Here is a 15633-nt window from a genome sequence, read left to right as displayed (position 1 = left end):
AAAAATTATCTACAGTAAAGCGAATTAAAGTTATCTTGTTGTCTCATCTATCTCCTCTGTCAGCCAGTTTTCTCCGAATTTGTACCCGTCTGAACAGGAGTTCTTAATGCCACACTTGCCATTGTCGATTTCGCTTTGGGGGCAAATCTTGACGACGCAATTGAAGTTCATTTGATGAAGAGAAGCAGTGCGACGGAAGCTGAAACTTCGGAAGGAAAATCGCTGGTCTTCTTCTTGATACGGGTTGTTTTTGGCGAATCTTCCTGAGACGAGCTCTGATATACAACCTCCTAGAGAATTTCATGAGCAAAGGTTGCAAAATGAGGTTTCTAACGCCCTTACCTCTGATGATATCGTAAAACATATTCTCCGAATTCGCCATAAAACATCTTTCGATAAAAAATTTCACCCCCTTCAAGTTCTGATTCGCCAAATAAACCGCGACATTGATCTGTTCCCCGACCATCAAATTATTTCGATCAGACTTGATCGAGAAATTCTCGTCTTGGAAAAACATCAGTTCGAATAGTTGACCCCAGTCGCCGTTGACCGAGTTCGTATGGTCGAATTCTTTGGTTTCGACGTTGAAATAGTCCGAGTTGTTTGGACCGAGGCGAGGTTTGAGCGTGACTTCGGCGCCAATGTTGCATTTTGCATTGAGTTTGAAGCTTTTTGAAGGTTTTTCCAATGAATTTTTGCTTCGAAAATCGATTTTTCCACAGAAAAGCACTTTTTGGTTAGACCTTTCCTGATATCGAGCGTATCAAATCGAACAATCTGCTCAAAAGTAATCGTCGGCGAATCATCTTCTCTTCTCGAGCTTGTTACAGTCATCCCACAATCGCCGTAAGGAATTGACAGAAATGACTTTCGAGCTTTATTGTCTTGATAAAATTTGGCAAAATTAATGCAGGATTGTTCATCAACGCCTTAGAAATAGTGAATCTTTTAGGGTAAGTCAAATACTTACCCGATAGAAGTCTTATTTCATAATTTTCATCTGTTTTCAACAAATCATTGTCGACCTCGATCTTCATGACGTCCTCACTGCAGTCGACGGAGATGCAGTCTTATCCGTGCTCAAAACTTAGATTCAACTTTTTCTAGAGCAGAAAAATATATTGAGCAAGTCCTTCATTCAATTGACACTCTCCATCGTCATTCAAAGTCCAGCAAAACTCACCGGGTCGATTGCAAATATCGGTCCACGCATGGTCATTTCTTTTTTCCCAGGTTTTTCTTGCTTCAGATAGCTCAGCTGATTCGCCAAGCTGGATATAAAGATATTCCTCAGGTTGCATTTTCACGCCTTCAATAAGCTCCCCTTTTAATGAGTTTATGATTGGTCCTTCAAAAACCTTTAAAACTAGGTCTCAGTCAAAATCAACTCTTTCCTGGGGGAGTTTCCGCTTCAACCCTCTTTTGAATAATCTTCGAAATTGGCTCCGCTTCGACTTCCAATTTTCTCAGCACTTGCATATCGCCAATATTGAAATCATCAATGGACTGCCTTCGCTTTTCTACTCCATTCTGATAGCTAACGACCCACGCTTTATCAGCAGGAATTCTCAAGGGCTTGCTGTTGAAGGTCCCTTTCGGTACGAGATCTAAGTCCATGACAACGAATCGAGTTTTTGAAGATAAGGCGAAGTTGACTTGCTCCATTACTTGTTCGAATTTTGCCTTTGCTTTTCAAAAGCTTCAAAATAGCGCTGATTGGACAAGAAATAAAAGAAAGGATTCTGATTGGCTCAATTTTTCTAATTCGATAAAATTTTGAAGCTTTTCCTTCAAGATCATAATGTTGCGTAAAAAGAACATTGAGGGTATCATAGTTTGATTTCTTAACGAAATCAAGCTCTTCTTTACTTTTCAACCTGAAGGCCACTCCTTCATCTTTTTCGTGAAAAAAATCCATCGAAGCTTGGGCAAATTTGAGAAAAGACTCTGTCGTTCTTGGCTTTTTATGGAGTGAGAAAACAGCTTATTTTTCATCAAATAGTTTTTTCATGCTCCAGTCCTGATCATCGTCGAGTTTCAAGATTTTGTTTCCGTCACAGAATGAAATGATGCACGGAAAACTTTCGACATTGTATCTTTTGCAGATTTCTTCATTTTCAGTACAGTCGACAGTCACAGTCGAGACAAAGGAGTTTTGAAATTTTTGCAGTCCTGGGCCTTGTTGAACTCTTTCATTCGGTTAAAAATATTTTTCATGAGCTGACAAAAAATCGATAATAAGCCAATTTTTTCTGAAAACTGATTGGCCTTACGGCAGAATGCGGACATCTGATTGGCTCAAACTTTCACAAAATGTCGCATTTTTATCGACTCCTGCCTCCTCGCTCTAGAACTCACAATCCAAAATGTCAAATTATTTAACCCTTTCCTGTCCCATTCTCGCTCCAATCTGTCGCAAGGGGAGCACCATTTCGTCCTAAAATGCGCCAAAACAACTCCTTCTCTTCTCAATTCTCTGTTCCATTCTTTCAAGTTCTCTACAATGACTTCCGCCAAAAGTTCATTTACAAGTAGAAATGTACAAATATATAAAAACATATGCTGCTTAGTTTAAGTCAATAAAGTTCGGTTCTCAGAATTTCTGGAGACTGCTTCTTTTTCTGATAAAATTTAACTCTTGAGCGCTTCTCGGCGGGCTTATCAGGCGGTGTTATTGGCCAAGCAGATTCTTGAGCATGGTGCTCATTTTAGAAAGTGGAAACACGCGATCAAAACAGCAGATTTTTATAAGTTATAAATAGACTTGCGTCAATCCACAACTGGATTTAGAAACAAAACTTTTTTCGCTAAAAAACTTGGATGAAAAACGCGCTAGAAAAACGTGAGAAGAAAAATGCCCGAAGCAATCCTTATGGAGTCAAATAAGGGTGCCTCTTAACCCTTTTAGTTTCGAGACCCTGAGTCAGGCTTAAAAAAGGGCTGCTAAGGCAAGGACTGTATCGTGTAAACAGATACATCCAAGGATATTTTGAGAATGACCTAGATACGAGTCGAGACTCAAGACTCGAAAGCAAAGACCGCAAAGATCGTTTATAAACAAGCACTCCACGTGACGATTATCCCAATCCCGAAATCTAAAATTCGTTCAATCGAAATATCGAGTAAAATTTCAATAAATGGTGTTTTTTACTAAAAAAATAGAAAAAAATTGGCAAATATTTTTTGATGAAAAAGCCGCGTTGCGGCTTTTTAGTATATAAAGCCGAAAAGCGGCTTCGCTTTTTTATATTTTAGACCCTCACTCAGGGTCTCTGACACAGGATTCCTCCACAGGTTGCCGAGTTTAGATTAAAAGTTTCTTTTGATAAACTGAAGGCAGTTGATTTTGAGGAGCAATGAATCAATTCAGTTTCTCAATCAGAAACTTCTACCAAAACGGACAGCAGCTTATCGCTTTACATAAACATCTCATTGAGAGTAATCCGCAGAGCAAGAGAAGAATCCAAAATAAGTAAAATCGACTGTTCATGTGACATTATCGAAGATTGAGGTTTTCATCGAACTTTCTCACTTGTCAAATTTAATTTAGCTAGTCACTTGATCCGACCGATCAGGAGCGAAGATAGAGGACTTTCTACGGTCGACATAAAACAACCAAAAAGAGAAAAAAAGAACAAGAAGAAAAAAAATAAATTGAAGATAAAGAACGGTAACAGAGTTTTGTCCTTAGCGTAGGTATTACCTTTTCAGTGGTCAAGAATCAATTTTTAAAATTGATACAAAAAAAATTTTAGGGGTTGGTGTCACGAGTCGACAAAAAATTTCGACAAATTTTGCGTGGGCGGCTCCTCGGCTGCTGATTGGCCGGTGAGCCAGATCCAGGCTTCTGATTGGTTGAAAATTTCAATGCGGAGTTAGTCGAAATTTTTTGTCTGTTCCTGACACCTCCTCATTTTTAGCCCGTCATTTTAGATATCCCCTTAAGAAAAATTCCCTTAGAAAAATCTTTATTTTCAATGAATCTTCTACAAAGCCATTTTTCAACCTTTTAGCGTTAAAAAATCGATGAACTTTTTTTTCGGCTGAGTCTGATTGACAGAAGATGGTGTCCATAACTTTGACCGGAGGATAACAAGCAATTTAGCCTGTGAAAATATGTCAGAACGGCGTAAAGTGGAAGACATGTTTCAAAACTGCGATATTCCAATGGTAAGACTCTCTTTGATTTAAACTGGCGATCAGACCCTTATGTGACATGTCCGAAATACTCGTAAGACTTTTACGTTACTCATATGACAGAGTCGCCTTCGGCTTCTTTCAAAGAGAAAGAGAGAAAGAAATGGCCGAAAAGAGTCGAAGAAAATCCGGACTTTCGTTCAAGAATATCTTTTCAAAAGACATCCTCAACGAGGTTTTCATAAAAAAAACACAAAAATAAAAATTCAAAAATTCAAAAATAAATTTCTAGTCGATGTCAAAGGTGATGCTTCGAGCAAATACAGCTGATACAACTGATACGGTTACAGTTATCTGTGAAAATGGAGACAAGGTAATTAAGGGGGTGGCGTCAGGAACCAACAATGATTTCGACAAATTTTGTTTGGGCGGCTACTCGGTTGCTGATTGGCCGGTAGCCCAAATGAAGGTTTCTGATTGGTTGAAAATTTGCATGCAAAATTTTTCGAAATTTTTTTGTCGGTTCCAGACACCTCCCGAATTAATATCCCCTATTTGAGTTTTTCTCATGAAAACCATAATTCTGAAAAGAGCTGGTAAGGCTGGCAAAAAATTGAAATCAAAATTATGAACAAACTCTGAAATATTAAGTATTTTCTGGTGCCGTGGGAATACCACTTTTAAAATAATTTTTTAATGTCAGAAAAATAAAATAACCAAAATAAATACTCCTACAATATGTGAAAATAAAAAGTTTTGATTACGTAACAAATGTGAAAGGTATCCAACTCACGTAGCGATACATATACCTCGGCTTTGCGAAGCTGAGGCAGAGTAGGGGCGACTATTGTAATCTATCTGATTCGGCCTTGTTGGGGATTTTGCCGGTTTCGTGATTTGCAAAAACCCGCCGCGTGCCCAGAGAAAAATGCCCAACCCAGTGCAAATTACAAAAGACGCTCGAAAAAGCAACTGGAGCAGAGAGTTCTTCGAAAACCACAAAAATTGGCTCGTGTTCCAGGGCCACGCGGCGCAAAGCATTCCGCGCAAAATTTTTAAAGGACAAATGGGCTCAATTTTTTTCCAAAAATTAATTGATTTTTTAAGGGTGTCAACAACGATTGGGTAATATGTGCCCAAAATCATTGTTGACACCCTTAATTTAAAATTTAAAAATTTAGAGCGAAGAATCGCCTTTTAAAAAAAGACGAAAGAGATCCTTTTCGACAGAGTTCTTTCTTCGTGCACGACAGGAACGGTTTATCGATAAAAAAGTCCATCCCGCCCGGTCTTCGCGACCTCCGACCTTCAGACCATTCCAAAGTGTCATCCCTGCCAGCAATTAGCGGCAAACTCCCTTTTTTCTTCGTCCTTGCTTCCAAATCACCAAGTCGATATTTTGCAATAACCAGAAATCCCCGGATTATCGGAGCTTTTTCGAAAATCCACTTGATGAGAAGAAATTTAATTACTCCAGTCTGCCTTGCCTCAGAGGAGTAAAATGCAAGGTTCAGATAGAACTGTTGTTTTACTGAATGAAAAGAGAGGGGAGAACAAAGTCAACGAAACAATGAACTTTTTCTTTTCCACCAATTCGGCGAATAATGTCCGTAAGTAAAAAGATAGCGAATCAAATAGGTAATCGTCCGTTATATCAAGATTTTTCCAACGCAAGAGCCAATCAAAAGCAAAGACTTTGCCTACGCGAAAAATTTGACCAACCAAAGCGCAGCTCAATATTTCTCTGTTTTGACTCTAGAAATTAAGAGTTTCGTAAAAAAGGGAGGAAATTTCGATGGTTTTTTGACCTAAACTGTTGATTTCTAGAGTCGAAACAAAAAATTCGAGAGCTTCGCTTTGATTGGTCAAATTTTTGTGAAAACGACGTTTTTGCTTTTTATTGGCTCTTAAGTGCCATAAAGACCTTTGATTGGATTAAATTTTCAACCCAATCTTGAGGCCTTCGTGTTATCTTTTTTCAGAGAAAGATTGAGTTACAGATCAAAATCTACTGTATTCCAAATTTGACAAGCGTGTTTAAAGATAAATCCCCTTAAAATCTACGTCTGTAGTTGCTGGATTTTCAGTCCCGCTAAAATGCGTTTTTGGCGATTATCCGAGATGGCTCAGTCTGCCCGAAAAAACGGCGCGTCCGTTTTCAGTTAAATTGAATCAGTAGTTTTCTTTTAGACAAATTAAGTGGAGAGAACTCCTTTTATTTCTCGCTGAAAAAATGAAGAATGATATAAGAGACTTATTTCAGCACCAGAAATGTTCAAAAAGAAAAGCTCTAGAAATCTTAGGGTTAGGGTTGGGGTTACGGTTAGGGTTAGGGTTACGATTCGTGTATTTTTAAGAACTGTTAGTTGGCTATGATTTCCAATAATTCCTATTGCAAATTAATGAAAATTAAAATGGCATATTTGCCGAGACAATGTCCTTTCCTTTTTAGACTTCTGAAAGTCGATAAAGAATAATATTCCTTTTTGAACAAAAAAATAGGGTCAAAGAGTATCTGATCTTTCAGAAGATATCTCGAAAAGAGCAAGACACTCTGTTGATCTGACGATATTTCCAATGAGTAAGTCTTTGAAATTTTAAGCCGAATCTGATTAAGGGTCTCCCTTCAACTCGGAGTTAATGTTAAAGAGTTTTCACCTTTTTTGTTGACACCCTTATTTTGATGCTCAAATTTGCGTTAAACGGAAGAACCCCTTTGTCAATCGTGTTTTTTCTTTTTCATATCGATTTTTGATCCGAGTTCCGACTTTGAATTTGAAATTCAAGGAAGACTATCTTTTCATCCAAACATTAAAAAAGAACTGGAACCACTCGTTCACCAAGCTGAGTACAGCTTATTTTTAATTCATGAACCCCTTGTGCGCAAGAAACCGATGATTTTTTAACAAGCTCATCCGCCCTAATCAGCTTTCGAGAAAAAACCTGATTTTCTCGGTGAGCTTTTTTTCCAGGAGCGCCTTTGCGAGAAACATTTCCTGAGAAATAATTATCATAAATGAAGAAAATAAAAAGAGAACAACAAAGAAACACTTGAAGAGTTGAAGATAATTGATGCAGTTGAAATTTCTTTTTCAGGAGGCGGTTTTGAGCGAAGGAAAAAATCATTTGTTTCTTGCTTTATTTTTTCTTTTTGTCAGGGGGATAATGACTAAGGCAGAAATGTTAGGAATGTCAAGAATGTCAAAAATGTCACTTATAGAAATCTTAAATAAATCCCTTACTAAGTTGGATAAGATAGCAGATATATGCTGACATTACTGACACTCCTGACATTATTGACATTTCCGACATTCCTTGACTTTTCGACATTGACGAAATGATCAAAACGCACTTTTTTGATCTAAATCTTTTCTTTTTATTATAAAAAAGCTTCAATTCTTCGATAAATTAGGTTAATACGGTAACTGCTAAACAGGTCGTCCTTGAGTTACAGTAACAGCGGACTTTCTCCTCGGACTTGAGCTTATTAACTGATGCTTAGTCGGTAGACTCAAGGTCGTCTAACGTCAAGCTGATAGTCTCATTCGCGATCGAAGAAACATAAGATCGAAGTTAATAATTCTCACTATCAAAAAATGCTGAATTTGGATAGTAACAGCTGTTCTGCGCGTTTTTCTATTCTGGATGAGCAGCGTTTTTCTGTATTCTTTCGCCAGGTTCGCCGCAGCCGGATCATCTCAGATTTTCAAACATGCCGCACCTTCACTTTCAACCACTGCGTTTTTTTCGCTAAACATTTGAAGGAGAGAAAGGGACAAAAAAAGAAAGAACAAGAACTTTTATGAGGGGAATTCAAGTTTTACAAAGTAAGTGATACGGTATCACTGATACCCTTATCAAATAAAGAGTCCCCATTTAGGGTGGCGTCAGGAACCGAGAAAAAAATTTCGGGGGATTTTGCGTGGGCGGCTTCTCGGTTTCTGATTGGCTGGTTTGCCGAATCCAGGCTTCTGATTGGCCAGTTTTCCAAATCCAGGCTTCTGATTGGCCAGTTTGCCGAATCCAGGCTTCTGATTGGCTAATTTGCCAAATCCAGGGTTCTGATTGGCCGGTTTGCCGAATCCAGGCTTCTAATTGGTTGAAATTTTTCACGCAAAATATGTCGGGATATTTTGTGTGTTCCTGACAACCCCATTTTAACGGATTTGATGAAGGAAAATAAGGGGGTTTACATGAGAAACAGGTAAATTCTGATGAAGATAGACTCATTTTTTCGTCTGTCACAATTTCCAATATTCCGATAATGTATCATCTTCTGCATTCAGCATCTTCTTCGCCGTTTCTTTTTTTTCCAATAGTTATGTGGCAGTTATACATAGCTTGTTGTTGCTTTTGATGTGTGCTTGTAGTTGGGTGCTTTATTTCTTTTTATCGAAGCGGCTCCGGAAAAATAATTACTTTCGACAGAGAATGGCCATTTGCAATTATCGAGGAATGACAAACAGCAAGCGCAAGTCGGAGCTCATTTCCCACTCGGACTTGCGCTATGGCTATTTTCTGAGGAGATATTCCATTTGTCGGGCTTTTGTCGAAGAGGAGGAGAATTCTAGACGAATGTCCAATACAAAAATCATAAGAAAAAATACAAGTACGAAAACTTTTTTTACAATTTTTTGAAAACAACTCCTAAAAAGGGGTAGGCTTCATCTCCCCAAGAGCTTCGTTTCCCCAGCCTGGGCAGATGAAGCTCTTGGGGAGATGAAGCTCTTCGGCCAATGAAGCTCTTATTCGACTTTTAAAATATTTAAGAAAAAAAAGGAAAATTTCAAGAATTTTTTGAGAAATATTAATCCTTTTCGTATTGAACACGAATTCGTTGCAATAATAAAATAAAATCAAGTTATATCTTTCAAAAATTACATGTATCCAAAATATTTTATCAAAACTGTTTCTATTGAATAAGTCTGCTAGACAATGGAAAGTTACCGGTTCAAACTTCGCATATTACCGTTTTTTTTTTATATTTCTTTATTTATCGTCATTTATTAAAAATCCTAATTTTCGACCACCACCCCCTTAAGCTCGATTATTGTGCGATAATTATTAAGGAACGACGTTTCATAAAGAAGGAAAACATTATTATGATGGCTAAGAAAGACTTTTTTCTTTTATGAACACATATTTAAGACTTTCAAAGTTAATGAAAAATAAGTTTTGTTGCACAGCCCTGCTCAGCCATTGAACACTAAGTACAACTTGCCCACGCAATTTAAAGCTTCATTTCCCCAGAGCTTCATCTCCCCAAGAGCTTCATCTGCCCAGGCTGGGGAAATGAAGGTCTTGGGGAGATGAAGCTCTGGGGAAATGAAGCTCTTGGGGAAATGAAGCCTACCCCCTAAAAAGGGTCAAAAATGAGTCATAAAATGGTGTTGATCGCGAATAGGGTTCATCCCTTTTTGTTGAGATTATGTCAAAATAGACTCCTTAGTTTTTATTTTGAACTCTGAAACCACCAAATAAGATTACCCTTGAAAAAAGGTTAATAAAGCCTCACCAATTGCCAAGGCCTTTTTTGTCAGTCGACGATTGCTAAATATTTTGAACTCAGTTTTTTTCGACGAAAAAGAGAGAGCGAATTTTTTCTGCTGATTCTGGTCCTTTGGGAGGATTTTATATTTTCCAATTTATTTTCGGATTCGATCGTGATCCGACTTTATGCCAAATCTCAGACCCCATTTCTCCCGTTGCAAGAGAACTGGAGAGATGCTAACTTCTTTTTTCTAAGAGATGTTTGTCAAGCCGAAAATCGACCATCTACTTGAAAGATTTAAAAAGGTATAATTTCTACTCAAAATTTGTGAAATTTTTCTTTGAAATCAAGGAAGAGAACATTTTTTTTCTTGTTTTTTGAAATCGAAAAAACCGTGAATAGTGGCGAGATGTGGCGGAGTTTGAACGGAAAGAGCTGCTCAAGGTTCGAGTCTACAGAAGTCTACGGCAAGCTAGCGCGGCATTACTGGCTGTTGCTGTTATTACAGTAGTATTCAGGTATGAAAGAGACTGTGAATTTTCATGAAGACTTTCATTTGTCATATGCTCTATTTTTCAACAAAAAAAGATTAAATAAGGGTGTCACTATTTTATCCCTCAATTTCCTCAATTACTGTATTAAGCATACTGGACATAGAACTCAACTACAAAGAAAAGGGCGACATCGTGGGAGTGGTTGAAGACACCTGCGTCGTAAAAAATCCTGGATGCCAATTTTCATGGAACGAAAATGCAACTCAAAATAGCTCGATCCTCGAAAACAATCCCGGGCAACAGACAAAACGACACTTTTTCAAAGCACTGGCTTTTGCAGTCAGAGTCACAATTTCCGTCTTGACGGTTTTGACCGTCGGCTTGATTTGGTGGTACTCCGAGTTAGAGAGAAGACTTCTTGTTGTCAGGTGACAAGAAATAGCATTCTTTCGAGTTATAAGTTTTAGGCATCATCTTTCGGACTCAGTGAACTTATTCTTCTCCCCTCTTGCTGGAGCACTTTATGCAGAACTGATATTATGCGTCATTCACTTACCGCCAGGATTCCCGAAATTTTTTCCGACAGAAATGCAGCTTGTTACTTTTGCGAGGCTTTATCATATCGTCAAGGTATGTTCTTTGTCCTCATCCATAAATATGCTTAAAATCTTTTCAGTACATGCGAGAACACCACCCGATGCGATATCATCGAATGACCGAGATTCTCAAAACGGTTGCTTCGGTGAAGCTGTCTTCAACCTTTCTTCTGAAGGTCAGAAGGCATCCAAGTATCAAGTGTTTTTCATGCATTATTTAGAGCTACTTTCTAAAGAAACCGCTTCCCATGTTAATGGCGCTTTACTTATTCAACGTATTTGCCGTCGGATACATTGTTTTTGCCCTCGAGCGACTTCGCGGAAAATGCATGGGTACGTCAATTCAAAACTCTTCAGAAGGGTTTTTCTTTGAAGACTCTTATAATTTGAATTTCAGAGTACACGGATGTTGTTTGGATGATGGGAGTAACAATCACAAATCTCGGTTTTGGAGATTTCACTCCTTGCTACTGGCTCTCTAGAATCATCATCTCGCTTCTGTCTCTCTTGGGAATATTTCAAACTGCTTTGATCGTTGGAGTTTTATCAGATACGCTGGTGATTCCGCCGGATGAGAAGAGGATTTTGGCATCCGTAGAAAAACAACGTAAGCTATCAATGATAGCCTATCATTAAACACCATAACGATGTTTTTAGTTCGAACATTTTCCAAAAATTGTAAACAGTAACATTGATCTGGAAAAAATAATATCTGCTGCCTGTTCAGAAGCAGTTCTACCGCGAGTTGCAAAATATTTACTTAAAATTTATTAAAAAAAATTTATAATATTACTGTAATTCAATTTTACTTCAAAAACATTTCGAAATTTTCAGGTGCTGATCAGATTCGTCGGCACGCCGCTGCAAAACTCATTCAAGCGACTTGGCGATTCTACCAGCGTCAAAAAGACCGCGACAACGAAGGAGGAAACGGATTCGCCCGAAGAATGACTTTTACCAAGTAATTCATTGAATTCTTTTCTATTATTGATCGGCGTGATGAAATAGATATCGACTCCGTCGACACGCGCACAAATCATATGTCGACGCTCTCTGGCAATGGCGACGTGTGAAAACGTCGACGGAAACCGTCGGTCAATCGTTGGAAAAAGAGTTTTTGGTCGATGACACAGCGATAACGACGACGTATATTTCCAGAAAACTTGATGCGCTTGAAAAAATGGTCAGAAAAGGAGGCAACTCGACTCCGGTCAATGAAAATAATACAAAACTTAAGTAAGTAATTTCATGATTCATCGCAAATTCAGAGAGAGGTATACCTCAAGTCTGATACTGTGTGAAACATACAGTATAGTTCCAAAAATTACGCTCTCATATTTTAGAAGAATATCTCCGCTTTCAACTATCTGCGAGGGCAGATCCCGCATAAGGCGCTTGTAAGAAAAAATAAAAATTTAGCATCCTCTGCCAGCTTTAATCAATAAACTAACAAGACTAACAACTTATTCATCAAACGAGATATTCTTGAAACCATCACATTCAAGAATTAGAAGTATATTTTTTACCGAGAAAACTGCCCTGTTCATTTTTTATGATTCATTTAAGATGGCTGTCGGCAGGAAGAAATGCCCTGAATTCAAAATTCAAGGGAAAGACAAAAGCTGTCAACGGGAAAATCAAGGATAAGAGTGCACTTTGCTCCGAAGCACCGTCCAAAAATGGATCGATCAGGAAGAAAGCCAGTAGTCCTGTGTAAGTACTGCTTCTCCTTCGCTTCCGACAAAAATTCAGCTCTTTGATGGACAAGCTAAAGAGCTTAAAAACCAATCAAGTGGAAAACTCAAACGATGACAACTCCCATTCCCACTCCAACTCCCATCGTCATCCGGAAACGATCTCCTCTGAGATCTCCTCACCTGACCTATCCCGTGATCAGGAAAAAAGGGAGAGACAACAATCGAATATAATTCTGCAAGATCATCTGATAGGAAAATTGAGCAATCAGATCAAAGGGCTCGAGGAGAAACAAGAAGTCGTGAAGCAAGGTAAGACAGAAGTTATGAAGACACTCTTACTGTAGTTGATTAGAAATCAGCAGTATTAAATCGCTGCTGGCGGCGCTGAGAGAAGTTGCAACAGACTCAACGATCGATTCTGGTGAGACCTTTTCGAGTAATCCAGAGTCCGACCAAGATCGGTAAGTTTGTTTTTGACTAGAAAAAGGGATGATAATCGAATATTTTTATTAAGACTTCAAACAGCCTTTCAAAAAGCCCTCCGACGTATGTTTTTGTTTCCAATTTTTATAAAAGAAAAATATTTTTTATCAATTTTTACGAATTATTTCTTGGTAAGCGTTTTCTCATTTTATCTTCATAGAAAAATCGATGTAAATAAAACTGACAGTTGGAATCGCAGCGTCTCTTACGGCTCCTGCACCTTTCCTCAAAATGTTTCCTTCGAAGTCACCGAAGAGGATCACCAGCAACGAACGAGGAGGAACGCATTCATCGGCGTTTCACCTTGAAAATCTACTTCAATCATCACTTCCATTCAACAATTATTTATTACCAAGCACTGCCAATTCTTCAATACAGTAAATATTCAATTTTCAACAAAATTTATTCTAATAAGATGAAAAAAAAATTCTAAAATGAAGATTCTTTTTCCGCGGTTTTTCTGAGCAGCTTTGGCAAAGGACCAAAAACAGTCCCCAAAAGATGCATTCCACCAAACGCCAGAATGTTCAGCCCTGTAAGACCGGCGAGAAGATACATCAGCGATTCTGGACTTCCGGAGTCAAACACAAGAGCCGTTCCAACGATCGGCATCGACATTGCTCCGATGGCATTTCCAATTCCAAAAACGACTATCCACTTTCCCGAGACATTCGTCAGCTCGTGACTGTAACTGATTCCGCAAGAGTACAGTGTTGCGATTCCAAGGCCGTAAGTGAAGGAGCCAATCCAGAGCATGATTTCGTTAGTGGGGAAAATTGAGAGAAAAGTTGCCGTTAGAGCGCAAATTAACAGGTCGATGAGGATGTATGTTCTTGGTCGTAAAAGACGGCTTAATAAAATATTATTTTTGAAAGAAAAAAATTCCACCTGAAGAAAATTCCTGATCCCCGGCCAATTCCGAATCCAGCCCAAAAGATCGAATTGAGAATCGAAGCGTTCCGACTGTCCCATCCGACTTTACACGCAGCATACTGAGTTTTTCTTTATGAAATGAGACAAGGTCATGTTTCTTACCGAAAAGATATTCGACTGATAAACATTTTCACCAGAAACAATGCAGAAGTAGAAAACGATCACGGGGATAAAGTAATGCCATAAATCACCAAGAGCATCTTCTTTTCGTTCATCCGCGGATTCTTGATTGTCTTCCTTGATTTTCTCCGTGATGTCGACAAAATACAGCCAAATCATCAGACCGAAAACAGCCGCGATGAAACCAGCAGAGATGAGAAATGGGGTCAAAATTGCATTATTGTCGCCTATTCCAATGCATACTGGGTCGTTGTTGTCATCAGTATCGTCGACGCAAACATCATCGTCGCCGCTGTAGAATGGTGTCACTAGAATAATTGATTAAAATCATCTGCTAAGGCCTTTATTTACCTAAAATCGGAGAGAGAAAAGCACCGATAGAAAAGGTAAAATGATGAAGCTGCAAAATCGACGCCGATTTCTTTGCTCCCCAGACTTTCAACATAATGCACTGAATCGCTGCATCAATGTATCCAGCAATAATTCCCGTCATCGTCACAATAATGATCAAGAGCCAAAGATCCGTCAAAATCGGCATCAAGGCCAAGCCAACTGCGCACAGCAAAACGCTGATAGAGAGCATGAGCATTTGAGAAATCCCAAAACGGTCGAAGACGGAGGAAAGTGCTTGTTCGGGCTCTAGAATCTTCAAAAAGGTTTGACTGAAGTGGGATTCGAACCCACGCCCCCGAAGAGATTGGAGCCTTAATCCAACGCCTTAGACCGCTCGGCCATCCAGTCTTGAAGGCGCTTTCCTAGTGATAAGCTCTTATCACAAAGGAGCCCTGCCCTGAGCCGATGAGGAATCCAACGGATCGGCCGGAGAATATCCAACTGACGGTGGTTGGTGATTTACAGACATGCTTTAATGAGAATATCACCAAGAAGTCAAGATTCTAATGATATTAATCTCCTCTTTCCTGCGCTAGAACGGGAAGAGTAGGTCCAGTTATCGAGTTGAAAATCCCCATGGCAACCCTTTTCTGAGTTGCTACTATTTCTTTATCTTTAATAACAAAACGATGCATTTAAACTGTTCCTTGCAAGAGAAACAGCAAGTAGGAACAAAATGCTCCATTTATTCCCAGAGGACTTGGTTCCTTCTTCTTCATTCTGATCTTCGCCCTTGCTATCTCTTTTTCTGGCTAAAAGAGGCGCTGATTTGCTTATTTGACTCATTTCTTTCTCTATCTTTTTTTTACGATTTGCTGTCAGAATTTCGGAAAATTGGATGAAAAATTGACTGATTAATTCTACATATTGGCATGGTGCCATAATCAGCAGTGGATGATTGGGTAGAGCCGAACCTACGGGTTCGTGATTAGAAAACTGCTTCTTACTTGGCTTAATTGGATCCTACAGTCATTCAAAAGGCTGAAGTAGATGATTTTTATGGCATTTAAAATCAAAGATAAATTTGCTCTCAAATTGCTGAAAGATCAGAGCTCTTTTCAAGCCAGGACTTGAAGAATTCTCCTTGTTGATTTCAATCTCTGCCGAAACTTTCATTGCCGGGGTAAAAATTTGATTGAAGTGAATTTTATTCGTAGTACTGTGATGCAAAGAACCAAGAGTAAATTTGATGTTGAGTTTTATAACAGAATAAAAATGAATGTTAGATCCGCAAATTTGTGCACAGCGGCCGAATTTGTTAGTTGAAGTGATTATGTAATATTCAGAAT

At 38.7% G+C, this 15633-nt stretch overlaps 3 protein-coding genes and 1 non-coding gene across 4 annotated transcripts; 1 reads left to right on the top strand and 3 right to left on the bottom strand.

Annotated features, from left to right (window-relative positions):
• Positions 1-6: 6 nt before the first annotated feature.
• LOC145704366 (uncharacterized) lies at positions 7-1072 on the bottom strand. Its single transcript, XM_081781816.1, has 3 exons — positions 971-1072; positions 343-929; positions 7-290 (listed from the first exon to the last, which is right to left on the bottom strand). Exons 2-3 carry the CDS (start codon positions 515-517, stop codon positions 31-33), a joined length of 435 nt encoding a protein of 144 aa, XP_081637942.1. The 5' UTR covers positions 518-929; positions 971-1072; the 3' UTR covers positions 7-30.
• Positions 1073-4116: 3044 nt separating this feature from the next.
• LOC145701340 (uncharacterized) lies at positions 4117-13251 on the top strand. The gene is made up of 14 exons (XM_081778561.1): positions 4117-4170; positions 4430-4510; positions 10031-10146; positions 10272-10550; positions 10590-10752; positions 10799-10894; positions 10940-11051; positions 11116-11325; positions 11553-11679; positions 11727-11954; positions 12285-12431; positions 12471-12724; positions 12768-12876; positions 13059-13251. The coding sequence occupies exons 1-14, from the start codon at positions 4117-4119 to the stop codon at positions 13204-13206; spliced, it is 2124 nt and encodes a 707-aa protein (XP_081634687.1). The 3' UTR covers positions 13207-13251.
• On the bottom strand, positions 13249-14574 carry LOC145706108 (sodium-dependent glucose transporter 1B-like). Its single transcript, XM_081783627.1, has 4 exons — positions 14303-14574; positions 13934-14259; positions 13787-13890; positions 13249-13748 (listed from the first exon to the last, which is right to left on the bottom strand). Exons 1-4 carry the CDS (start codon positions 14538-14540, stop codon positions 13328-13330), a joined length of 1089 nt encoding a protein of 362 aa, XP_081639753.1. The 5' UTR covers positions 14541-14574; the 3' UTR covers positions 13249-13327.
• A 36-nt stretch (positions 14575-14610) lies between these two features.
• Positions 14611-14692, bottom strand: TRNAL-AAG (transfer RNA leucine (anticodon AAG)). Its single transcript has one exon. It is a non-coding gene; the product is annotated as a tRNA-Leu (tRNA).
• Between the last annotated feature and the right edge of the window lie 941 nt (positions 14693-15633).

The sequence above is a fragment of the Oikopleura dioica genome, chromosome PAR, assembly GCF_907165135.1.
Source record: "Oikopleura dioica chromosome PAR, OKI2018_I68_1.0, whole genome shotgun sequence".
Taxonomy (NCBI): domain Eukaryota; kingdom Metazoa; phylum Chordata; class Appendicularia; order Copelata; family Oikopleuridae; genus Oikopleura; species Oikopleura dioica.
Note: the sequence above shows the minus strand (reverse complement) of the source record. Positions and strands in the feature narration are given on the sequence as shown.

Bases quoted from the DNA above. Each gene is read 5' to 3' on its own strand.
- LOC145701340 (XM_081778561.1), top strand. From the start codon at position 4,117: ATGTCAGAACGGCGTAAAGTGGAAGACATGTTTCAAAACTGCGATATT. The intron at 10,753-10,798 runs GTATGTTCTTTG...AAATCTTTTCAG, and splicing joins GGCTTTATCATATCGTCAAG to TACATGCGAGAACACCACCC. The intron at 11,052-11,115 runs GTACGTCAATTC...TTTGAATTTCAG, and splicing joins ACTTCGCGGAAAATGCATGG to AGTACACGGATGTTGTTTGG.
- LOC145706108 (XM_081783627.1), bottom strand. From the start codon at position 14,540: ATGCTCATGCTCTCTATCAGCGTTTTGCTGTGCGCAGTTGGCTTGGCC. The intron at 14,260-14,302 runs GTAAATAAAGGC...CAATTATTCTAG, and splicing joins TTTTCTCTCTCCGATTTTAG to TGACACCATTCTACAGCGGC. The intron at 13,891-13,933 runs GTAAGAAACATG...AGAAAAACTCAG, and splicing joins ATCAGTCGAATATCTTTTCG to TATGCTGCGTGTAAAGTCGG.
- LOC145704366 (XM_081781816.1), bottom strand. From the start codon at position 517: ATGTTTTTCCAAGACGAGAATTTCTCGATCAAGTCTGATCGAAATAAT. The intron at 291-342 runs GTAAGGGCGTTA...GAAATTCTCTAG, and splicing joins GTTTTACGATATCATCAGAG to GAGGTTGTATATCAGAGCTC.